This window comes from Eleutherodactylus coqui, chromosome 1, assembly GCF_035609145.1.
Source record: "Eleutherodactylus coqui strain aEleCoq1 chromosome 1, aEleCoq1.hap1, whole genome shotgun sequence".
Taxonomy (NCBI): Eukaryota; Metazoa; Chordata; class Amphibia; order Anura; family Eleutherodactylidae; genus Eleutherodactylus; species Eleutherodactylus coqui.
Window position 1 is genome coordinate 111,262,585 of NC_089837.1, and position 27,212 is coordinate 111,289,796.

The following is a 27,212-nucleotide window of genomic DNA, read 5'->3' on the forward strand; positions in this document are numbered from 1 at the left end:
AAAATATTGAATGCTGTGTTATGAAGCAGCATTAGATGCACAAAGACATTCACAATCTTCTTCCCTCCAGCCTTGATGAAACTGGTGAAGAGTTGAAACAATATGCAATATAGTAAGATATTTATCTTAAAGAGTAACTGAGTTCTCAACATATTTTCTAAAATACAGCAGGTTCTCCTTACCCACCTATTTTCTCTCTATTTTATGTCTGTAAGTTCTAATTTTCAGATGATCTTCTCCATTTTCTGTTGCTCAGTTGTTTGCATTTCACGTTCAGGTAGAATTCTGACAGTAGTTCACTGATCTGTACTTCCTTGCCCTCACTTCCCATGCTGCATTGCACAGTCTGTGGTCCAATCAGCAGGGATGCAATTTCTGAATGTCGGCCCCTCTGCTTTCCAAGTATGATTCCGACATTTAGAGACATTCTGGCCAAATGGTTAGTAATTTCAATATTTGTGTACTCACACAGATGCTGTAACATCAGGAGAGGCAGAGACTGTAGAGGTTGTTATCACAGTGTCAGTAGACAGAGTCACCCTGCAGGCTGTTAGTGCAAGTGAGCTGCCTGTGAAGATAGCCCCTCCCACTGTCGCTACAGAAATGTCCCTGTGTCCTTGTTAAGGAAACTCTGTATTTAACAACAGGGAGTGGATTATAGAGAAGCTGGAAGGGAGACCCCTAGTGGCAGCCACTTCAAGCTTTACAGTAGTAAAGCAACACATTTTATTTATATTACAGAAATGATGCAACTAACACAAACTAGTAGATGAGCATGACATTTCTGAAACGTTAGTGCCCCTTTAATGATTTGTAACTATGAAAATGTACTATATTTAAGAGAAGATGAACAAACCATTCAAGTGGATGTATGGGATTAGGAAGAAGATCTGTCTTTTTTTTCCAGAAATAGCATCACCCCTGTCCATGGACTCTATCTGGGATTGCAAAATTGTTCTGCTTCTGGAAAAAAAAAACATAAATGCTAGAGTGCAGGTGAATCTATCCAATTATGTCCTCCATAGTAGAATATGCTGTAGCTCATAGATGAAATGATACATAGTTTCCTCTTAATTAATCTTATTTATTGATTAGACAACATTCTAATAGAACTTTAACATTAAACAACACAACAAAGTTGTCTTCAAACTCTCAACTCCAATAAAGTTCTAATCCGCCAGGCCTAAAGGCCTGATAACATTCCTTACTTTGGGCAACGAAGTATTACTTTTTAATTAAATTTCGTTAGAAGAAGAGCTAGTTTATAAGTAACTTCTTATCATCAGATAAATAATATTTAATTATGTTCTTTATTAGCGGCAATAATGAAGACTACAATCTATTGTGTGGGTTTATTTGTGTTCTAATACAATAATGCCTGTCCTTTGGAAAAGCGCTTTAAAGTATAACTCAAAAGCCAGTTTGTTTTACAAGTTATTGCTGCTATAAAACCGTATACAAACCCAGTTAGCATATTTTATGTTAATCTCCGCCACTTTCATTATTACAGTATTTTAAATTGTTACGAGTCTAAAGCTCAAGATTGTGTATTGCCTTCCATGTCTGATGAAAAAAGCCCTATTTTTTACTCTCTTGTAGATTTAATGCCTCATAAGAAGTGTTATCTTCCAGCTCCTAAGACAAGAAAGCGAAAAAGATTGGCCCATTGCATTTTATTCTGAAAATAAAATGTTGTGTTACAAGAAGAAAAAAAAAGCAGATACTACTACTGTCTGCACCATACAGTCAATGGTTTTGCTGCATTGTAAGACCAGCTTGTGTATCTGTTTCGAATGTAGTCCTTTTCGTAAAATTCCAAAGAGATCTAGTAAGAAGAATATATAAATGTAATACACATATCTGTTGGTTTGTTCAGCAATTATTATTCTAGCCCGTTTTGTATTGTATGCGTCCTCACTCCTGTAAAGCTCAGAGTGTTATTACCATTCTATATCTCCTTTTCAAAGAAAGTGCTGTATATATCATTTTAATTTGTCAATAACATGCTGAACTCAGCAGCCTTTTTCAAGGGTAAGAAATTTTACATTCCTTGGCTACTGTTCTTTAAATCTGATCTGTCTGGGCAATAGAGCCAGGGGTCAGGCTTGGTCAACGAATTCGGCTGACATTTCAGCCTGGGATAAACTTATCGGATTAATTCTATCAAATTGTTAATAATGCAATGTTTTCCTCTTTGCTAAAATTGATACATAATGTCCGCACAAGATGATACAATAAAGAACTTCTTTTTCTGAGATTTGTCATACGGCATTTAAAATTCTCTCGGTTGCTCCTGAGCAACACATTACTAACAGGCAAAATAAATATACAGTTACAGAGCTCGTCTCACCTCATCTCACCTCACCAAGAGTTTTACATCAGTGCTGTCAATGAGCTTACGACACTAGCAGTTCAGCTTTTCCCACCACCGGCAACTGGTTGACAGCCTCTCTTGTATGTATGCATGCTTCTACAGCAAAATATTCAATTACTAAGTTGTGAAAGCTGAATTCCTGGACTTATCATCTCAGAGTAATTAAAAGATTATTTCTATCTTAGACCTTTACGGCATTTCCACAGTTTGATAGAGGTAGGACCCTCATCTAGCACCCATAGCTCTCAAAACAGTTCAAGCTCTCTCGTCTACTATAAATGCTACCTTGATTGCTGATTGGTGCCTCCTACACTGGTCAATGGAGACATCTTGAGCCCCACATATGTTGCACCTGTACCACACTGTGGGATCCGGCATATGCACTGTGATGACCTCTGAAGAAGGAATGACATCACATGCATGCATCATAGCACCATCCTCAGGGCAGTGCAGACATAGGTATGCAGATCACCTTATCTTTTGGGTGGCCAGAGCTAGAGACATCGATTAATAATCAAGAGGGTTTTTTTAGTGGAAGAGAGAGGAAGAGGGCCTACACTTCTTTAAGAGCTGAACTGCCCATCGGATAATCAGTCTACCACTAATTATCACACTATGCAGAAAGTGCTTCTGGGGCTATATCTCTTGATGGAATATAAAGCAAAGGTACTGCTTTATTCATCTTGACGTTGCACATCTTACAGTATATTGGGTTTACATGACTAATACAAACCTGACAGACTTCCTTTAAGATGTGAATACCTCTTTAACAAGTTGAATATCTTTTCATACTAAAAAAGGTCCCATCAGCTTACTGGTGCTCCAACAAGTCCTTATACTAAACAGCTATCCAAAGACGGAGAGTAGCCCAGTGTATCCATGTTCATATGCTGTTACATATTACTCTACCCTCTCACCAAAGCAGCAGTTTGTAATGAGGGCCTGCACAAAGAGAATGTTCACATCAAATGGTTGTTGGTAATGTAGCCCATTATGAAAAATAAAGAAGATTGATATTACTTGAGCCAGTGGGGTGCCACCTCTCCAGTTGAAGTTTGTAATCTGTTGCTAAGGTAACTGAAAGAATCGTAAAAACATGCAGAATTTTTGGCATCTTTAATTTATGTCCATTTTACTGTATCTGTAATACTGTACATCTCTACACATTTATATGTAGCCCAGGAGGTGTGGAGCAATATCAAGACCCAGGTTTTAATCAGAGAGAGAGACATTTTGTCCTGTGCATTCACTAAATATTCCAACCTGTCTAACCTGTCAATTTCTCTAACTTGGTATTTCTGATTTTCTTCCAGTGTTTTCTTAAATAGTAAAAATTCACCGAGAATTCACCCACTGAAAAGTGTAAATTATGGAGCTGAAAAACATCTTCTATTTCGTAGGTCTAATATAAAGGAGCAAATACAATGACATGACAGGAATTGTGAATTTGTCAAGTTATTAAAATGCTGAATTTAAAGAGGCTGTCACATAAAAATATTGTTTAGAGTTAAAAGCTATAGAGACGTGTGAATTAAAATCAATACACACATATCTTACTAATTCCCTTCAGAAAACAGAAAAAAACTGATGAAATTATCTGTATTTTTGCATTGAGTTTTCATTTTCATGCATTTTAAAAGACCCATACTTGGTTTTCAGGCTCTCCTACATTCAAGTTTTTAACGTTGAGGTTTTTTCGCAGCACTAATTGGCTGGTGTCTCATCAATGTGCACAAAGCTCAGCTACCACCTCTTATTTTAGAAGCTTTATTTAACTCAATATTACACAGCTATCTCTTCCTCTCTCTGAGTAGCTTCTGTTCTGCTCCCACTTACTGCTGATAACAGCAGGCGATTCAACCAGAGTGAATTACAGCCCTCTGTAATAGTAGCTTTCTCTACTCTCTGTCTTCCTGATCTCCATTATCTCTCCGTACTGTCATACAACCCTATATAAGGGACCTGTCATACTGGATGGAATTGTCCACAGGACATATTGCTGAGGCAAATTGTGTCAATTGGTGTAGATTTTGTTGTGGGATTTTTACACAGACTTTAATTGCAGAATTATGTCTCCTGTATGTTAGAAATCTGCAACAACAATTCTGTAAAATGTCCTTAATTCTGCACCAGAAAGCTTTTCTGCCATGGAATTTAATTTTGCGGTTTTCAAGTAAAGACGTGCAGATTTTAACAGGTGCGAAATTCATGCCCCATAGGACAGCATTGTGGTACTGAAATGTCAGTATAGAAAACTTTTGTCTTGTGTGAAAGGTCCCTAATAAGTCAGAGGAAAGGCAGTGAATGGACATTCACAACAGGGGAGCGGGTTAGGGGAGGAGCTATCAGTTTACCCTTACAGAATATGCTAGCTTTCAGTCCTCCCGTCTGCAGTGTCTTGGAAAACAATACAAGTATGAAAATCAAACAACCAGAAATTTTATAATGAAAACCATTTACAGAAAGTCTTCAAAACACATTGATTAAAAGAAAAAAAAAAAGTGCAAATTTAAATTAACTATAAACCAGGCAATAATTATGAAAAATTTTTGTATTTATGTTTATTAAAAATAACATTTCTAACCCCAGATATTCCAGGACTGATGTTAGAATAGCACCTCCTAGTGTTTCTATTCTGTGTCCACCTCTGCTTTTCCACCTGCCCAGTTTTGCTTCTCTCTGTGCTTCACTGGGTATGTGAAGGGATCCCTGGTGTGGTAGGTGGCTAATTCTGAAGTTGTGTCTTTCATGGGACACCTCTTTAAGGTGTATGCTAATCTATCAACAATAGTTTAAACTGTATGTATTAGTATAATCTACATAAAGACATTAGATTATTTTGCAGTTATATTGCTTTGCTTACTGACTATTCTTATCCCAAGCTGAATGCACAATTCGGTTGACTAAAATGTGACTGCAGTCGCTACTCATTCAGTGTCTGTATTAAACTTACTATAGTTATTTGTTTCCAGTGAAATGTAGTCTTTACTGCGGGCTCTCTACCATTATTTAATGTAATTTCCCAGGATACAGTGAGACATACAAATTACTTTTGGAGCTCAGCTAAGCTGTTAGTGCTAAGTCTGTTGACTCACATGTCCAGATATAACGGATACCTTTGTACTCCCTATAGCTGTGGGAAAGAAAACTAGGTCTGACTTTAGCTTCCACTCAGTATGCCCTATGGAGGGACAACCCCTTCAATTACCAAAACGAACTCTGTTGCAACCTGGATGGAAGAATACACTAATCATACATCCTCATTACTGTAGAAAAACAGGAAACAATTATTAACCAACCATGGATCAGACCCTATAATAAAACTATATTTTGTTTTTAACATTGCATAGGAAACTGTTCCATTATTAGTAAAAAAAAAACACTTTAATTATAATACCTGTCAAACTGTATTGGATTTGCTAGCTGTTAACACAGGCTTTTTAAATGGGATAGCTTAACTAAATTATTCAATTACTAAATGTAATATCTTTCAAAAAGGCATATTTTTATGTATCAGTGCTGTATTTGCCAAAGAGGTAGTATGACCATGCCATTGCTGTGAGACTTTTGAAATGAGGAGGAGTATTAAGCACTGTATTGCCCTACTTAGGCATAGCTATAGAAGGTGCAGTGGTTGCAGTCCAATCTGGGCCCTTGTGCCTGAGGGAGCTGGAGGCCCTGCTGGCCCTACACTTATTATCGAATTGCATTTTGGGTATCTGCACTTAAAAAAAAGGGTGAATTATCGCTGGGCTCCTCACATTTTTAAGAGAGTTTTAGGGCTTGAGTGAGTGCCAGGAGGGTGATGGGACCTTCTTTGTATCTTCTTTGTATCTATGAACTAATTTAAAGAGTTGTCTAGTTGTAAACTATTGATGGCCTAATCCTCAGGTTAGGTCAATAAATAGCAGTTCCATAGATGTCTACTGTCCAGGATTCCTGGTGGTCATCTGTTTGCCTGGCCAATGCCCTTGTGTACCAGGCTGTTTTCTGCAGGAAGAGGACAGCTCCATTTTCCCTACAGTAGCCAGCTTTAGTATTGCAGGCTAAGTTCCCATTAATTTCAATGAAAACTGTGCCTGCAGTACCAAATCTTACCACTGCAGTGGGATTGCAACTGTCTGAATCCTGATGAAATCCCATGTGGTGGACAATCATCGATCTACGATTGATAGCCTATCCGGAGGATAGGTTATCAATAGTTTACAACTGGACAACCCCTTTAAAATAAGTCTATCTCTAGTAAGGTACAGAGTTCAAAACTAATATTCTCACAGAAAAGAAGCAATTTGTCTTGTAAGGAGTTTCTGAGTTTGTTCATTTTCTTGCATAGATAGTAAAGCAATGCTCTGTTGCCTTCGTCATTAATTGACACAAATGCACCAGTACATTGGAAAGCTAATGGGATTGCCACATACTTCATTGGACAAACAACGTGTTATGTAAAAAGATAGATGTCATTAGCTTGAAATGATAATGTTCTGCAAAAAAGTGTTAAACCAATTTATTTTCAAGTTTCGATTAAAAAAAAAGGATACGAGGTAACAAAAAAAGAAAATACGTGGTAACAAATGCCACATGAACAGGAATAAAATCTCCCACAAAACGGGCAAGTAATAATGTCATTATTTATATCTGAAAGTGTTGCTTGCTACTATAGATGAGATTTTGAAATGAAGACAATGCAAAAGATAATGTACAGATGTAACAGGCACCAAGAGAACCAATGATCGTTCTAGTGGATACATAAAGTCATGCTAGGTTCTTGGGTGGATCCTGATGATGAAGATGAATTATCAAGTTACGAGCTTGTGTTGTTCTGCACAATAAAAATCGTTATTTATAGAGCACCAACATATTCCGCATCACTTTACAAGTCAGAAGACACAAAATTACACAAATATAAGTTTAAAATATTAAAAACTAATAAACCACTTGTACAATAGGCATGAGGGTCCTGCTCTCAAGAGATTACAACCTATGAGGAAACAGGGGTGGCAGGAGGAAAAAGTGCATCCAAAATTTAGAGAAGATGCCCACAGCACAATCAATATATTCCCTGCTCGGGGGAGGCAACAGCTGCACAGCCGATCCCGGAAAACGGACTCTACTTTTCCAATACCATACGTCTACAGTATTCCAGCCATCTTTTATATAAATATGGTGGTATACAATAGATAAATCTGCAGGAGACAGTCACCAACCAACACCTGAATACGTCCAGATATGAATTGTGTAAGGGTCCTTGTAACACAAGCCAAATTCTTGGCCGAATCTGACGTGACCAATTGGCCCACAAGTCGATCAGTGCTCCTTTTACATTAATTTTCAGTGACAAGCAATCGCTAGTATGATTGTTTGTCCCTAAAGGTTGACTGTACATCACCCTGTTCAGTGTAGAGTAATTTATCATTCAATGGTTTATCATTGGTTTCTTTACATGGTTCGAGTGTTGGGTGAGCAAACATTGGAAGGAACATTCAGGCCCAATAAATGGAAAAGAAAAAGTCGGTAAGCATCTCAGCTCCAGACACTCTTGTAACACAGGATCTCGCACATTATTGTGCCAAGTTAAAGTTTGCTGCAACTGTGAATGTAATGCAAGAAGTGTTAAGTTAATGTTTGCTACATCTATATGTTCTCCTTATTAGTATGTAGAGTCCAGGAAGTGAAACCTACTTATCAAGCTTGTTAAAGAAGCCAATATTATCTGCAACTGAAATATAATTACTTCGAGATTAGTGTTGCTGGTTTATTTTTTTGCAAAGATGCTAATCATCAATTTGTTAGATTACCACTATCACTATATATGTTTATCACACCCTACATGTTTCAGCCAGAGAATAGCTTTTAAAAGGAACCTGGAAGCAGATTTTAGAAACCTAAACCTAAAGCAGAACTGCAATATTGACAGTGCTTTATTTTCTAAATTGCTTTTGGTTTGTCTGATTATAAAAGCATACCTCCCTAATTGTTCAAAGTTCTCCGACACCGGAAGTAAATGAAGCAGAGGGGTCCAGGGAGCGTACCAGACCATCTTCGCCAGCAGCCTGTTTGTCCCCAAAGTCCATCCCTCTCACCTCCTCAGGCACATCTAATGCTGCCAAGTCTTGCATGAGTGCCACGCGGTCATCAGCCGGTGCATACGCAGATGAGCAATATGATTCTTCCCATAAAAAGGACAGTTCATCTGTGCATGCGCTGGCTGAAGAACGCACAGCTCTCACGTGAGATTACAAGCACTATATGTGTCTCAGGAGGTCAGTGGGGTGGACTTTGGGGCCGAACAGGCTGATAGCAGAGACGGTCTGGTACGCCCACCTGGGCCGCTCTGCCTCATTTACATACAGTGTCGGAGAAATCTGAACAACAAAGCAACCAATCAGAGCAACTAAAAGGATTTTAGAAAAGTGAGCACTATTGCAGTGCTGCTTTTGGCTTAGGTTACTAAAATCTGCTGACTGGTTAACTTTTATTTGCTTATGGCAGTACCTTGGGAAGTTTGAAGAAAAGTTCAACTTATCATTTTCTTTGGTTTGCTGTTTCTCAGTGAGAAAGGTTAGAACTTTCACAATAGATAATAGAATAGCAGAGTTTGCCATTTAACTATTTTTTGATGCTGCACATTAAACAACATGTGACGTACGTAACAGCTACACACAACATGCCTCCTTCTCTTCTGTATTATGTCTTTCTTTCTGTCTGTCAGTCTGATGATTTCCTGCCTTGGGGAGCTCAAGTTAAAGGTGGTGTAGAAATGTGTGCGCTGAGGGTGGGGTTGGGCAATGACACAGTTATTCACACAGTCCATATTAAATCTAACCAGTTTTATTTAATGCCAGAATCCGAAGATTTGTGGAAAAAACAGCCGCTTACATCAGACAGACTTTCAAAGAAGAAGTAAAAAAAGAAAGATGGAGCAAGCCCCAGGAAGAAAGGCGCAGGTCTTGTTTGAGCTGCTACTGGAAAAAGCACCTACAACACTATCTTTATCACTACCGCCCATGGTTTTCTCTGCGCTTCTTAAAACCAGCATCAACCATAAGAGACAGAAACTACACCCCCCCAAAATCCAAAGAACCATTTTAGGCACAGCTACCCATTCTACTGTATCTATTCTGGAGGATTCCCTCATTACAATCTATAACACACTAAATAATATTGTCCTAATAATCTCCACAAATTCCTCTCACTCCCCCACCAGATCTATCCACATCCAGTTTACCTAGTCATTCCAGTTCTTTTTAGAGCTTCCTACATTGCTCACACCAACTTTAATACAACGGAGCAAGCCAGACGCCAACACCACACATATAACAAAGTTCTTCAATCCCACAGAAGAGAAAATTACAGGTAAAAGAAAGTCAAAGAGGAAAAACAGAAGGAGAAGAAAACAGCCCAACCCCAAAGAAGAACAAAACAATCCCATTAAGATTTTTAATCTATCTGACCACATTCTTTCAGAAGCAGAACATAAACAATTGAACAAGCATCTTTCATTTTGCTCAAATGAAACATTCAATGAGTTTGAGTTGTTTATTGATATCAATAATTTTATTAGGAAACTAACATTGAAAAGACATTTTGCTATCAAGGAAAAAATAACGGAACTTAAATCAAGCATCTCCGAGAATACTCTAAATGAGGAACATCAAGATCGATCCCACTCCTCCTCCCCTTCCACACTAGCTTGAGAACAACATCCTCATTCTACCCCAGCCATCATAGAGGAAACTTTATTGAGACATACTCAACATTAATTACCATAGAATGTAGAGGGATCAGACGATGCCAACAAAAATATAACCTTAAGAAAGAAGATAGGCAGGCACTAAAGGTTTTAATGGATAACCAAAAGATAGTCATCAGCAAAGTTGATAAAGGTGAAGGAATAGTAATACAGGACTGTTCGACATGTTCAGGGATAGCCATTAAAATTCTTTCGAACAATATTTTATATACTTCTATTCTTACAGTTCTTACAAAATAACGAAAGCAGAAGCACTTACTGGTCTCGTTCAAAATGCATTCAACACCCACATAATTAACAAAACAGAGAGAGATTTTTTAATCATTGACCACCCATGACTCTTAATTTTTTTACCACCTACCTAAAATTCCTAAGGACCGTCAAAACCCAGTAGTATCTTGATCTCGTAGTGTATTATGAAGACCGCAGGTTCAACACGAAAACAGTTAAACCTAATAACACCAACAGCCTCTTTAGCTTTAAAAGAGCACACAGATGTCTGAGCGCTGCCAATGACTTCGGATGTGTGTCTCCAGCAAATATTGAGGAAGGAGTGCCATAGCCCCAAAATGCATCTACTTATTGTAGTTTCAATAAAGTAAGGAAGTTGAGCTAGTCCCCTGATGTCTTGTGCTTCTCTAAGACAATTGCGCCTACACCCAGTTTTTTACCATTGACTGACAAAAGCACATAGACTTTGGGCAATAAACAGAAATAAAACACCTGCTTGGCTGGCCGCTAACTAGACAATGTTTTTCTCATCCAGTCCAGCATTTGTCAGTAAACAGACAGATTCTACAGAGTGCTTGTACTCATCTCCCAGGTTCTGACCCAGATAGCCTGGGATTGCAGTCTTTTATGACCCAGTAATGCAGCTGAACTAACTGGGAACCAAGAAGATGTTCTGTACTGATTGGGAGAGGAAGTAATGGGTCCCACTACCAACCTACCCATCACTCCAATAAAGTCCAGCCCATAGCACACTTAAATGACAGCTCAATAAACTAAGTTTACTGAACAAAACTATTACTTTTGGATTTTTCATCTCACCCAGGCTAAGCATCTGGGTGGAATGTTCCCTCCCTTCAGCTACTTTTCTGTCAAATGCCTACAGTGGCCATACACATTAATCAAAAGTTGATCAAAATGGACAGGGCCGGTCTTAGGTTAGATGGCGCCCTGTGCAAAAAAATTTTTTGAAGCTCTTCTTCCCCCATCATGGTGTAACCAGGTAAAACATGTGCCAAATACAATCGCGTGAAGGAGCCCTGATACAGTACATGTACGGTAAATCCACAGGGAACAGAACCACAGAAGTAAAATCTGCAGCGGATTGCAGTAGCCCTCAAGTGAATAACATTTCCACTAACAAAAAGTGGCATGGGGTGCGGATTGTAGAATCCACATCATGTTCATTTCTGTTGGGGATTTTCACCACTGATTTCACGCCTTTTAATGTAGCAGGGGTGAAATCCACAGTGAGTCTGCAATAAAATGCAAACACTGCAAATACAGATTTCACTATGGATGCATATTTTTCTGGTATGTGTTGATTTAGCCTCAGCATTTCATAAAAATGAGCTAGGACTAGTATAGCTGTGCATGTATTATTTTTATACTTTCCTCAAGGGATTTACTATTTTGACTTGTATGAAAACTTCCCCAATTCATGTTAAATCCTCCTCGTATCTAGCTTCATTTTCTGATAACAGACGTGGTAAAATATACCGTATGCTTTATGCCGTACTACTTTGAAGATTGAAGCTAATGAATTATTCATTCTCTGTGATGATGTCACTGTTATCACAAAATACAAACACTGAAAAGAACATGGTTATCCAGTGTAGAGGATCAGTCTTCATCATATGTAAGGCCTCAAGACTTTCAGGCACATAATCTTTATATGGAAGTCATTATTTTTTTTAGGCCAAGACAACATTCTTACAATATTTATTAAAGGAAACGCGTGAAATTTATTGCTACTGTCCAAATATTAAATGGAACCTGTCATCAACTATTAGCATTATAAACTAAGTTATGGTGCTTATAGTTTTGGTAATGGGGAGTCCGGGATACTCACCCAGTCCTCCATTCCTGTGGTTTCCCCTGGCCAAGTCAGAGCACACCCACCACAGTGACTCTTTTCAAAGCCTGTATGTGCACTCCCATAGAGATGAATTGGTGCGCACACATAGCATTAATGAAATACAGAGCTTGAACCTCTTAATATATTTGACGTACTTTACACTAGTGCAAGCTTTACTTAGGCCAACATATAAAACACAGGTCTAAATAAATCTGCCCCATAAAGTGCAGCAGCAGAACATCATGTTGGCATTTTAATGCCATCAAAGCATATATGAGTAGGAGAATGCCGTCTATATATTGTATAAATGGCTATTTGTTTCTTTGCTCTTCATAGGCCCCTACATGTCTTGATGGATCTCAACCCAATTTGTTACACACACTCTTCTTGATCTAACGCAATATATATGGAAACCTATTACACAAGTCTAGATGAAAGCAAAGAAAATAAAATTACTATGAGTGAGTGAGATGAGTGAACAAAGTGTCAATGACATAAGAATGAGCAGGAAAGAGTCGGGACATCAAGGGTTGCAAAGGTACTGGAACCTCATGAGGTCAAAATTCAAAGAGAGAGAGGAACAGCCAGTGTATTAAGGATGTCAGAAACCATTTAACAGTGTCAGGCCTGACTTCAAGTATTGCGGGAAAGAGCCACTACATCAAGAGATCCCAAAACAGCATGAGGCCAGAACTCAAAAAGAGACGGAAAGAGCCAGAACATCAAGGGACACCCAAGCAATGCCCGGTGTATAAGCTAGTATTTAGAATGTAATCATTTATAAATCCATAATAATATCTGGAATAAAGTATTGCTGCATCACTACTTCATTCCCTGTGCAAGTATGAGAGTACCTGTGTAGTCCCAGATAGAATGGAAGTAGAAAAATCTAGAACTCAGCTAGGAGTATAAAACTTATAGCTTTACTTCATCACAGTTTAAAACATAAAGACAGGACATCCTGTGCCGTTTATGGATTTTGAACCTTAACCCTTTGCAATCCAAATTTTGATTCAGGGCTTCCTAGATGGCTTTCTCTTTCTGCTATTATACAATGGCGCCATCTGCTGGCTAGAGCCAGTACTGCAGTAAAGGACATGCTGAGGAGGCCCCCGAAAACAGAGCGGCCAGTAATATACAGTAAGAATACCCTGCCGGACGTCTTCCGACATCAGAGCTGTACAGCCTTCAATCAGAATGTCTTTAGACGTCAGTGAGTGGATTGGAAAGGGTTAATGGTTCTTACTTTTTCTCCACAGCAGTGCTTGGACTTACATGAGTTACGTGAATTAACTCATTGAGCTGAATTGTATTCTTTTGGATGTTCATAGGAACACTTGTAGAGGATTTACCCCAAACGAAATCCAACCTTGGCTATGAACGTGCATCTAGAATTCAATTAACTAGAGACCCCCATTTAAGACACACATCCACCTCCAAACTTTCTGTATGCTGCATAATGCAGAAGTCATATGGATTCGGTAAGTAAGCAGGAGTGGATAATTTCTGCAGAACCTATATGCGGTGTTCCTCATATAATCTTCTAAATGGTAACTGCATTAAACCATTCCATTTCATAAATATTCTAACACCCTTCAGCAGATGGAAGGTTAAAAGGGCAATGGTTAAAAGTTGAATATTTTAAAAACCTCATTCTCAACAAAAGAACTTTCACTTCAATTATGAGCACAGCTTTCTTTTTTTTCTTCGATCCATTACACGTATAACTACCAATGCAAAAATAAATGTATCCTGAAGTCCATTACCATAACCCATCTGCATTAGTGCCCTGCTTGTGCAGACTGAAAGAGCAGGCGTCACATTATGCCATTTTATGAGGTTAACAGCTGGTGTGTATTTTGTGCAGATAGATTCCAAAATGTGCTGAGTGTTGAACAAGTTCTTTTAATATGGATACTGTCAGAGCGGCAGGGAAAGAGGTAAAATAGTATATCCACTGCTAGAGCCCTGCTAGGACATTTGCCCTTCCTGTGACAATGATGGGGCGGCAGTCTGTACAGACAATCTGTGTACTGTAATGAAGAAAATGGGCCAAGCAGAGATGCCAGGATGTTTGCTGAACTTTGCTTTCACGTACTATTGGGAAATGTACATGAAATTTAAGAGGTTCTGCCATGTAAATAAGAGACATCAACATGACTGCCAGGTAATTGATCATTCACTGTGGACATTATGGTCATTGTGTGACAGTACAGAACAGTAAGGGATATTAAAAACTGACATATCTGTGGGTTTACTGTATACGTACAACATTTCACTATGAAACACAGGACATGTTCTGGCGGTTCTATTAAATGTACATGATTTTAGATTAAAGTAGGAGCAGGGTCATCTTGTAGCAATCATTGTACAAAAGAATTCCGAGAATCTGCTGCATTTCACTTCAATTTCCCATAATGGGTCTACTTTCACATCACCATTCACATACTTCATTGGGAGAGATAATGGTGATTGTTAGACAGCAGGTCAGATACATTTTCTGGCAGATGAGACGTATTTCAAAAGTCTCGATTGTCCAGTTACGTGCATCAATCTAGATTGATAGTGGTCTGGCTGGTGGGCCAAATATGTGTTAGGAAACCAATAATTTCTTTCCATTAGTTTCTGGTGATAAATAGATAGATAGATAGATAGATAGATAGATAGATAGATAGATAGATAGATAGATAGATAGATAGATAGATAGATAGATAGATAGATAGATATGAGATAGATAGATAGATAGATAGATATGATAGACAGATAGATAAATAGATAGATAGAAGATAGATAGATAAATAGATAGATATTTAACAAGGCTTTCTTTTTATTGACAACCTCCCTTCAGAAAAGGTCATTAGTAGCTTAAGAGTTGTGATCGGATCTACTGCTCAGGGCCTCAACTGATTAGCTGTTTGGGTAAAAAACACAGGGTATGGAGCGAAGGCTGATCGTTCCAACCCTTGTTTAATGTCCAGCACTAGTAATTACAGGTGCAGCACTCACTGATTTTGATGAGAGTCACCAGTGCTGCCCACTCCATCATTCCTCTCCCTACCCTGTGTGTTTTGCTGGTGACAGTGGTGAACAGCTGATCAGTTGCGTCCTGAGAAGTGTACCTCAGCCAGTTAATGACTTGTCCTAGAGTCAGACAATGCAACTGCTACGTGTCTCTTGTAAACAGGAGGCAAAGTCCTGCTTGGTTTCATAATCTTGGCTATTGGGGGCAAAAACCTGTGCAGATCTACCAAAATATTAGTTTTGGTTTATTTCATTAACCCAGTGCAACAATTCAGCCTACATCCTGGGGATTTCTCAAGCTGGCTTAAATGTTGCACTTGGTGAATAATATTCATAGTAAATTAATACATTGGAAGAGCTGAGAATTTTGTGTACTACACTTTTACCCAGAATTGTGGTCAGAATCACTAGCAAGCCAGAATTTTACTAGATAAATAATAGATAGATAGATAGATAGATAGATAGATAGATAGATAGATAGATAGATAGATAGATATGAGATAGATAGATAGATAGATAGATAGATAGATATGAGATAGATAGATAGATAGATAGATAGATAGATAGATAGATATGAGATAGATAGATAGATGGAGATAGATAGATAGATAGATAGATATGAGATATATAGATAGATATGAGATAGATAGATATAACATAGATAGATAGATATGAGATAGATAGATAGATAGATAGATAGATAGATAGATAGATAAAAAGACAGATATGAAATAGATAAATAGTAACATAGTTCGTAAGGCCGAATGAAGACAATGTCCATCTAGTCCAGCCTGTCTATCCTCCTGTGTTGTTGATCCAGAGGAAGGCAAAAAATCCCAAGGGCAGAAGCCAATTAGCCCTTTTGGGAAAAAATAGATATGAGATAGATAGATAGATAGATAGATAGATAGATAGATAGATAGATAGATAGATAGATAGATATGAAATAGATAGATAGATATGCGGCAGATGGATAGATAGATAGATAGATAGATAGATAGATAGATAGATAGATGAGATAGATAGATAGATAGATAGATAGATAGACAGATATAGATAGATATTTAACACAGCTTTCCTTTTATTGATAACCTGCCTTCAGGAAAGCTCATTAGTAGCTTAACAGTTGTGATTGGATCTACTGCTCAGGGCCTCAACTGATTAGCTGTTTCAGTAAAAAACACAGGGTATGGAGCGAAGGTTGATCGTTCCAACCCTTGTTTAATGTCCAGCACTAGTAATTACAGGTGCAGCATGTATTGATTTTAATGAGAGTCACCAGTGCTGCCCACTCCATCATTCCTCTCTCTACCCTGTGTGTTTTGCTGGTGACAGTGGGCATCTGAACAGCTGATCAGTTGCGTCCTGAGAAGTGTACCTCAGCCAGTTAATGACTTGTCCTAGAGTCAGACAATGCAACTGCTACGTGTCTCTTGTAAACAGGAGGCAAAGTCCTGCTTGGTTTCATAATCTTGGCTATTGGGGGCAAAAACCTGTGTAGATCTACCAAGATATTAGTTTTGGTTTATTTCGTTAACCCAGTGCAACAATTCAGCCTGGGGATTTCTCAAGCTGGCTTAAATGTTGCACTTGGTGAATAATATTCATAGTAAATTAATACCTTGGAAGAGCTGAGAATTTTGTGTACTACACTTTTACCCAGAATTGTGGTCAGAATCACTAGCAACCAAGGATTTTACTAGATAAATAATAGATAGATAGATAGATAGATAGATAGATAGATAGATAGATATTAGATAGATATGAGATAGATGGATATGAGATAGATGGATATGAGATAGATAGATAGATATGAGATAGATAGATAGATAGATGATAGATAGATAGATATGAGATAGATATGAGATAGATAGATAGATAGATAGATATGAGATGGATAGATAGATAGAGATACATATAGATAGATATGAGATAGATAGATAGATAGATATGGGATAGATAGATAGAGAGATAGATAGATATACATATAGATAGATATGAGATAGATAGAGATACATATAGATAGATATGAGATAGATAGATATACATATAGATAGATATGAGATAGATAGAGATACATATAGATAGCTATGAGATAGATAGATAGATAGATAGATATGAGATAGACAGAGAGTTAGATAGGAGATAGATAGAGATACATATAGATAGATATGAGATAGATAGAGATACATATAGATAGATATTAGATAGATAGATAAATATATAGATATGTGCTAGATAGAAAGATAGATAGATATGAGATAGAGCGATAGATAGATAGAGATAGATCGATAGATAGAGATACATATAGATAGATATGAGATAGATAGATATACATATAGATAGATATGAGATAGATAGATATGAGATAGATAGATATGAGATAGATAGATATGAGGTAGATAGATAGATATAAGATAGATAGATAGATGGATGGATAGATAGATAGATAGAGAGAGAGAGATAGATAAATAGATATGAGATAGCTAGGTAGATAGAGAGATAGATAGATAAATATATAGATATGTGCTAGATAGAAAGATAGATATGAGATAGATAGATAGATAGATAGATAGATATGAGATGCATAGATAGTTAGATAGATGGATATGAGATACATAGTTAGATAGATAGATAGATAGATAGATAGATAGATAGATAGATAGATAGAATAAACTCTCCATGTATTAGAATCTTAGAATTTGTACAAGAAATTTGGACAATGTGGTCTATGTTAAATACTCATATATTTCTATGAAAATGAATTATTGGAAGTGACAAAAAATGTTTCCTGCGTGGATGAGTATTATAATGTAGATTGTGCTATGTGTAAATCTGTTACAATACAGTAGTTGCATTGCAGACTTTATGGTATTATTCAGTATAATATCTCAGTATAAATGATTGACTTGAATCTTTTACCAGACAAGCATTGGTATTGTTGGAGAATTTTACGTTCTTGCAACAGGAGAACCTTCACATCTACTATATGGTCTGCCTTACCTTGCTTTGGCTTTCACACAGTGTCAAAAATAAGATTTGTCACCAGGTCTGTACTTATTTACCAATCATAAAAGATTACAAATATATTATTACTGTGATATCGGGTCATTTCCTGGGACATATACAACTGAGATTGCAGGTAGAGGACGTTTACGGAATATAGAGTTTTGCAGATTCCATTCAGTCAGACAATGGCCTTAGTAATAATTCATCCCTACTTTTCAGCCTTTGATACTAAGTATGTCTAGTACACAAAAATCCTGACATACAATAATGCACATTTGAATTAATAGCTACTTTTCTTCTTCTGACATAGCAAGGCTGGTGAATCTGGAAAGAACTGGCCTATTCACATTTTAAAAACCCCAAAACATCCTCACTGAAGCACAACATGCAATGTCCTACCAGCAAATGGGACCGGAGCATCTTTGTCCAATGCAACCAGAGGAGGGTCCAGGATAACTGTGTCGTTATTTTCAGTAATAACTCCATGATATGAGGTTTCAATCCACGGTTTGTGCTTGTTCACTAAAAGAGAAGAAAGACACATACCTTGTAAATGGCTTACAAACTGCAAGAATGAATGAATAGCCCATCTATGCAAGAAGTTGTAGCGAAGTTTAACTTGAACGTGATAACTTTCTGCAAGTTTTCTTATCTTAAGCCGTTAAAAAGCTTATGTTAACATAACATACACTGCTGAAAAGCTAATGTAAGGGCAAATAAACATTGATGCAGAACGTTTTATTAATGTGTTCAGTCTCGAATTAAATGTTCATATATCTGTGCATTCGCCTTCACCACCAATTTGTATTCCAGCCAATGCATCGAAAATGAAGCAACTTTGCAAATAGTCATACTTTTATCTATCTATCTATCTATCTATCTATCATCTATCTATTTATCTATCTATCTATCTCAAAGATATAGCTTCTTTGTGTACATAACATGTATGCGGACTTTTATGTCTCTATGACAACAGACAACAAACTAGCTCAGTGTAGTCTGACTCTGCAGTCATACTCCCTTCTGTTTGATTCCTGCCCTATTATTTCTCAATGTATAGTGCATTTGATAGGCAAGCAAATCTAACACATATCTAATCATCCCCCAATCCCATAGTATAAGCAATGAAGACTTGGTTAGGTAGCCTATATATAAAACAGTCCTTTTGCTGGGCTATACCCTGATTTTTGTTGGGATATGCATGTACATCAAAACTCTTGTCCAGTTTTTGTTTTACTTTGCTTGATGAATAAGATAAAAAAAATGAAACATTGTTTTAATGACCTCCATCCTTATTCAGTTATGTCTTATTGTGCCAAGATCAAGATTCTTCATTTTATGGGCAAGCTGGGTAGGGGCTACTTGCATAGAACTACCCACAAGCCAACTTCAAAACTTTACATTGCACAATAAATGAAGAGCTACTTAGAGAGACTGTTTCAACATTAAGTATAGTGTAACTAAACTTTTAGAAAACTTCTGACATGGCATAGTGACATGTCAGACGTTCTGATTGATAGGGGTCAGTTGCTGTGTCCCCACCAATACCTAAAGGGAAGGGCTCAAGGGCACACAGAAGGGCTCATATGAGTGCTGGGCCCATTTGGTTATCCTCAGAGCAATGTATTGGCTCAATAGAAAGTCTAGAAGTCCATATATTGCTGATCACAGATGAAGAGGTACAGTGCTTAGATAGGGGTTTTTGTTTGTTTTAATGGTTGGTGAAAGTCCCAGCACCCAGATCTCTACCAATCAAAACTTCTGACATGTAACTAGAAAGTGGCAGAAGTTTTCTGAAAGTTTAGTTACTATTTAAAGCAGTTTAGAAGCTTGTAAAGGCTATACATTTCCCCTGTAGCAGCCAAAATGTAGTTTTATATGCCAGACATTCAAATGAATGGTGAATCATGTAAGAGCCAGTCTTTGATAGTGCCTTTCTATTCTGGCTAATATAGGGGCATCTAAAGTACAGGATTCTATATACATCCATATGCAATGATAGGGCTTCACAAAAAGAACCCTCAGCGCCTTTGCAGCATTAAGTACTGTAGATTGGACTGGTTACAATTTTTCTAAGTTGAAGTTTTTTCATTTACATCACTATTGGTTGAAAACATTTATTCAAAATTCTAGAATATCTGTAAATCTCACCAGTTTTTATGTCTTTTGGTCTTTTTACAGCAGATGATCTCACCGTGCTAACGATCATTGACCAACCATGAGGATGTCGGCCAGCGTTACTTACCACCATGTTCACGGGGCAAATCATCTGCCACTAATCACTGATACAATCGTTGATCCCCATACAGCTGCCATTGCATGGCTGCACATCTCCCTGTTTACACAAGGAGAACTGGAGGCGAGCAGTGAGTGTTATAATGCTAACATAAACGACCCTCCGATCTGTCTAATGAGAGTTTGCTTACTCATAATTTTCTTTACCTCGCCAAATTGTTAGGTGAACAAGTGTTTGGAGGAACACTTTGGCCAGATAATCATACCATCAAGGAACTATGGTGACACAAATGTTCAGTACTGATAAAATTAAAAAGTTTCTCTTCTAATTTAACGATAATATACGTTACGAAATAGTCAGATGCAAATAAGGAAGATGGAACAATGCCTCTGAAGCGCCACCTATTGGATGACAGCATTCCTTTAAAACAATGTACGACTCTTTAACAAGGCTATAAAACAATGATTGGGAATAGGAAACCAAACTAGAAAACCATACACAGACAGCTGTTTCAGGGTGTTTGCCGCTCATCAGTGTGCAGTAGGTTTCTGGCTTGGCCTGTAACGTGGGTCAAGAAGGGATGACACACTCTTGACCCAAAATAGTTAAAGTGTCAACTTCTAACACTTTGGACTATACAGTATCTTAGAATTCTGCGTCTGCAAGCAGCTCTGGTATATCCAGAGTAACGGTGTTGTCAGAGTGGCTGCAGATTTGTCTTTGCAAGCTGGACTCAAGGACAAGTTGGTTTCAATAGAAAGCTATTGACGTGCATGCCTCCATGAAAGGTATTTTAGACACTTTTTTCCTTATGCGACCTGGGACCCCCCCCCATTACATTTCTACAAGATACTATATGAGATAACTGAAAACTCCATTTCTACTCTCAACCCCCGCCTATGAATTCTACATATTTTCTCTCTATATACTTTGTATCATAATGGGGGTAATTCCCAAAAAGATTATTGTAATATTTAAAAAACTAGAAAACTGTTGAAAGACGTAGCATATCACATTGCACATAGAACATTCTATCAACAGTCTTCTGCATAGCTGGGAAACTACTTGCAGCATTTCACAACACCCGTTAGACCCAATGCAACTGAGACTTTCTTTTTTCAATCACACAGCCTAAAACCATCAGCACCTCGGATGGAAAGCTCAATAGGCTTGAGTGTAATGTAAATCAAATTGTATATCACTGACAGAGAGCTGAGGTCCTTTAATAAGTACGGAATGGTGTCTATGTCTAGTGATTCTATCTAAAAGCCTGAGATTGAAATGTATTTACTCACACATCGATCTCAGAAACGAAATGCGAGCTGTACATGAATGTTTTCATTTTTATTCTCTCTATTATTCTTCTGAAATCTGGAGAGATTTGAAGAAGTACTTTTTGAGAAGGACATTAGAGCAGTTCAGTGAAAAATCCAATAACATAAAATAAAGACTGAACTGGAACACCTATGGAATGATTGAACGGGAATTCTTATAAATGAGCACATGCCAGCATTTATTTCTGTGGTCGATAATGTCCTCTACCTCCATATAAGATTCCTAGACGTGGATGTACGGGGGTCTCTATAAAGGCTGCCCCCCAAAACTCCTTGTATATGAGATGTTTAATAAACTACGTTGCAGTCTACTATCTGGAAGTCTTCACCCAAGTTTGTGTCATCTTGTTTCTGGATTCAGATCTTGGTTTCCAATGGATGCTATTATCACAATTCCCAAGCTCGGTTGGCTACTTGCACTGTTGGGATATCTGGACATCGGCTGCATTCTGTAAATACATTGGGGACATTTAAAAAGGATTTACATTGGTTTTCCAATGTGGAAAAGTTACAATATTTGGCACAACAGTTGGATGCACAAAAACTTTGCAACTTTTCAGCCTTCTGTGACAGCATCGCCACTTTTTGAGCGGGTGGGCAGAGCTTTTTGGGAAGGAGGATTGTTTATCGGACACACACATTTATGTATAATTTATGCCAGAAACTGGAGCAAATTATGTCAGAAATGTAAGCCTGGTCGGGACCAAGTGTACATTTTTGTCAAGGCGCACGGAGCTGCTGGTAAGGTACTTAAGGGCTCAGTCACACGGGCGCATCGGCACCCGTACACCAGCGCCGATGCGCGCGTGTGACTGAGCCGTTACTGCAGAAAGAAGATGCGCCTAATTTCTAGCACAACGATTTAGGCTAAGTTCACATGTGATCTACGTCAGATTTTTCCAATGTGAATTAAAAGGAAATCTGTGCATTTAATTTGCATTTGTAGAAGTCGCAGATCCGCATGCCCATTTATTCCCGTTCAATAGGGTAAATGAATTTGCAGATTTCCCGAGATTAATTCCACGTGAAATCCATGTCAAGAAGTGGTGGATGACTTCTTATTTTTCCAGGATGAATTTCAGATCTGTGTTTGGAAAAATCTTCACTGTACTCTCTATATTTCCCAAAAAGTTACTGAAATACTTTATGAAGAGGATATTGCCATAGCTTTAATGTGGAATCTGCATGGAATCCATATGGGATCTGATTCTGATGGATTCCTTGTCAGCATAGCCTTAAAGGGCCTCTCCGATGATTTTTTTTAATTCAACATGTAACTAGCCTCCAGTATATATAAGTCAGCTAGTGTTAACTTGTTTAGCTGTTTATTTCAGCCTGAAACTTCCTGGAGTCTTTCTCCTCTGGTAGATCATGTGAACTCACTCTGACCACCTGAGAATAACTTAGATTTATGTTTTCTGAAGAAGTCAGCTTCTGAGTCAGCATAATACCTGTATGATAAACTAATGGATTGTACCACACATGCTCTGCATGGGGGGTAAAAAGTCCTATCACAGTTAATAGTGATAATTAGAGGCTCATGTCACACAGCTATAATCAAGGAGATCACAGCTCATCCTCCCTAACTGTAAACATATAAGTGTAAAGCTTATTCAGACAAATACAAAGAGTAGAGGTGATCACGTTGTCCTCCCTGCAGGCGGAAATGTTACTAGCTCTAGCTGCACATGTGATGCTGTGTTAGGAGAATTAGCATAGCATAGAGGATAGAGAGTGGAGAACAATATGAGCATTAAAATAATGCCTGCTAAGTATAAGACAGGAGGCCACACAGCATGGAAGTGACTGCAATATACACAGACTGGGACAGACAATCAAAGGAATGGTGTAGGAAGGAAATATGTGTCTTTGCTGGAGTGCCCCTTTAAAGAATGCCTACAAAAGCAACCCTATAGGGGGAAATATCTATATACTGCTTGGTCAAATCATTTGTTCTAACGTACTTACTATGCAGCGCCATTTGTGTTTCTTCTAGCTATTATTTGTTTTGTATGTTCAAAGATCCTTGATTTCGCCTTTGTCTTATGTATTGAGTCACTTAGTTGACTCTTTCTAATGGGAATTCATGAATTAAATATTGAAGTTCTATTACAATGTTATTATTAGAGATGAGCGAGCATACTCGTCCGAGCTTGATGCTCGTTCGAGTATTAGGGTGCTCGAGATGCTCGTTACTCCAGACGAGCACCACGCGGTGCTCGTCTCGATTAAACGAGCACTGACCATTGAATTCAATGGAGCCGGCAATACAGCCGGCTCCATTGAAAGCAATGGGCTGCCGGCTAGCGCGGGATGAATTTTCAGGAAGGGCTTAAAAATATAAGCCCTTAGCTGAAAATCATCCTAAAATGTGTAAAAAGTAAAAAAAAAAATATACTCACCTTGTCCCGGCAGAACGATGTTAGCCCATTGAATTCAATGGAGCCGGCAATACAGCCGGCTCCATTGAAAGCAATGGGCTGCCGGCGATCGCACAATGAATTTTCGGGAAGGGCTTAAATATATAAGCCCTTCCCTTAAATATATAAGCCCTTCCCTGCAATTCATCCAGAAATGTGTAAAAATAAAAAAAATATATATAATCACCTAGTCCCGGCAGACAGAGTTCAGCTGCGGCCAGCTGGCAGTTCTCCTGTACTGCTCTCTGTAGTATTCAGCAGCTAGAGCTTTAAAATCCCCGCCTGCTCAATGAGCTGCCTCTGTTTGGTCACAGCCTGACCAATCAGAGGCAGATCTCACTCACACCCATTCATGAATTCATGAATGGGTGAGTGAATGCTGCCTCTGATTGGCTCAGCGCAGCTCTCAGCTGAATGACAGCAGTTCAGCACCACAGTGCAGGGGACAGCAGGAGAAGACACGGCAGACACGGCTGTGCCCCGGCAGCTGAAGGGAGGTGAGTATCTATTTTTTTTTGTTTTTTAAATCACTTTTAATTCATTTCCAGGGAATGGCTTATATGTAAAGCCCTTCCCTGAAAAAGAATTCAGGTGTGCCAGCTCACCATTGTCTTCAATGGAGTCGCCAGCAGTAGCAGCGGCTCCATTGAAGAGAATGCCTGCATTTTTATTCTTTTTTTACACTAAAATCTTTCTTTTTCAGGTAAGGGCTTATATTTTTAAGCCCTTCCCGAAAATTCATCCCGCGCTCGCCGGCAGCCCATTGCTTTCAATGGAGCCGACTGTATTGCCGGCTCCATTGAATTCAATGGGCTAACATCGTTCTTCTCTACCAGAGCTGTTACAGCTGTGGCAGAGGAGAACGATCTTTATGCTGAGAGTGTGTGTGTGTGGGGGGGGGGGGGTGTCTCACTCTTGCCACTATTGTGGCTTAATAGTGAGACCTCGGAGCCCGAAATGCAGCCCTGCATGTTGCTCCTCGCCTGCCCTATCCATTTCTGTGTTTTTTTACATGACTTTGGTGATTTGCTAAGATTTTCACAAATGAAAACCTTAGCGGAGCACCAGTCATATACAAAAATGCTCGAGTCGCCCATTGACTTCAATGGAGTTCGTTACTCAAAACGAACTCTCGAGCATCACTGAAAGTTCGACTCGAGTAACGAGCACTCGAGCATTTTGGTGCTCGCTCATCTCTAGTTATTATCTTTTTGGTCCTTGTTTTCCAGTGTGATGCATTTCCCATAGGTAAAACAATACTTCTGCATGTAACCATAACTTGTAATGAGGGTCATACCTTCTTTATTTTAATGCACATAATACCCTGTAAATGACATGTCTGAACATAGACATGTGGTAAAAGCAGGATTAAAGTTCTCTTTTAACTCTGGCACTCTTGCTTGGTGAGTTGATTTTTCAGCTGCCTAATTGCATTTTCCTGAATAGTCTCAGAGGATCAATATACTATCATGTCACATTTTCTTCTGTATTCTCTACAATACATCACTTTCGGGCAACTTCGGATCATCTCTGTATGAAGTACATTTAGATGGATTCCATCAGCTCTGTATTGAACATATTTACTTGTGACATTACTATGAACCCTTTCAAACCAGTACCACATGATTGGCCAAGCAGATAATAATCCTGCTGCCGAGGTCCTAAATTACTCGCTATTGTTGCACCTTCTATGCTAGAATTATTATGATAGTGAATGCACCTATGACATTGATGTGCTGCAACAGACGGGACACAATAAAACCCAAGGAGTCTGAAAGGATAAGAATGACAGTATACAATGGCTGTATACAAAGCTTTGCAGTTGATGTGAACTATTACAATATTAAATAGGAGTTAGTCTTCTCAAAAAAGTGTTAATGTCCCCTTATACACACAGCTATATACAGGTGGACATACTCTGTCCTACCAAAAGTAATTGGACACCCCAGCAAGATTCAAAAGTAGTATTTATTTACATATGTCAATACTTAGTGGGGCCTCCTGTGGCCCTAATGACATTGGATACTCTCTGTGGCATACCTTCTACTTCTGATACACTTCAGCTGGTATTTCCCTTCATTGATCCTACAAATGTCTGGCAAGTTCTCTCAAAAAAGTTGCATCAGCCATTTACAATGGTTCAAGGAGCATCATCATTCGATAGTTGAGCAATGGAAGAACATTCTATAAAGTAACAAATCAGAATACTCCATCTTCAAATCAGATGGACGCACCTGGGTGCGTAGGATGGCTGGGGAACGCCTTTTGCCTTCATATGTTGTGCCAACAATTAAGTATGATGGAGGTTCCATTATAGGGATGTTTTACATGGCATAGTTTCAGACTGTTGGTTTTAGTGCCAAGAACCATGAACAGGTGTACATTCTAAGCAATAATAATAATAATAATTGTTACAACTCTAACATTGTTTTACGTTGGCTTGAGGATATGGATGTTGCACAATTGGACTGACCTAAACCCTATTAAAAATCTTGGGAAGAACTGGAATGTTGGGTTAGGAAATATGAACAGCGTCCTTCTTCTTTTAGACAACTCACCAGACATTTGCAGGATGAATGGAGGGAAATACCAGTGCATCAGATGTTAGTGGAATGTATGTCATTGAGAGTATCCTATATTATTAGAGCCAAAGGAGGCCACACTAGATACTAACATATGTAAATAAACACTACTTTTGATTCTTGCTCATGTGTCCAAATACCTTTGGTAGGATACTGTACATCGCTCCACACAACTTGAGCTCACACGAACGGGTCGGATTCCGCGAGTATATATCCACAGTAGAAGACCTGTGTATGACCGCCAAAAGCGAATTGCGTATAGTCGCAACTGCATATGATTTTCCACGTGGATGTACAGCGTATGGATAGAATGAAGACATGCAGCGAATAACATCAGAAAGTTGCCCAAATGATATCTTGCTGAACACACGCTTCAAGTACTTTCCTGAGTCAGTATCTG

The 27,212-nt window shown here is 38.4% G+C and overlaps 1 protein-coding gene across 1 annotated transcript in view; it reads right to left on the reverse strand.

Moving 5' to 3' along the window:
* CLSTN2 (calsyntenin 2) overlaps window positions 1-18,784 on the reverse strand; it is a 529,216-nt gene extending 510,432 nt beyond the window's left edge. The window contains exon 1 of the mRNA XM_066601026.1: window positions 18,640-18,784. Coding sequence (XP_066457123.1) covers window positions 18,640-18,784 — 145 coding nt within the window. The remainder of the gene's footprint in view (window positions 1-18,639) is intronic.
* Window positions 18,785-27,212: the final 8,428 nt, after the last annotated feature.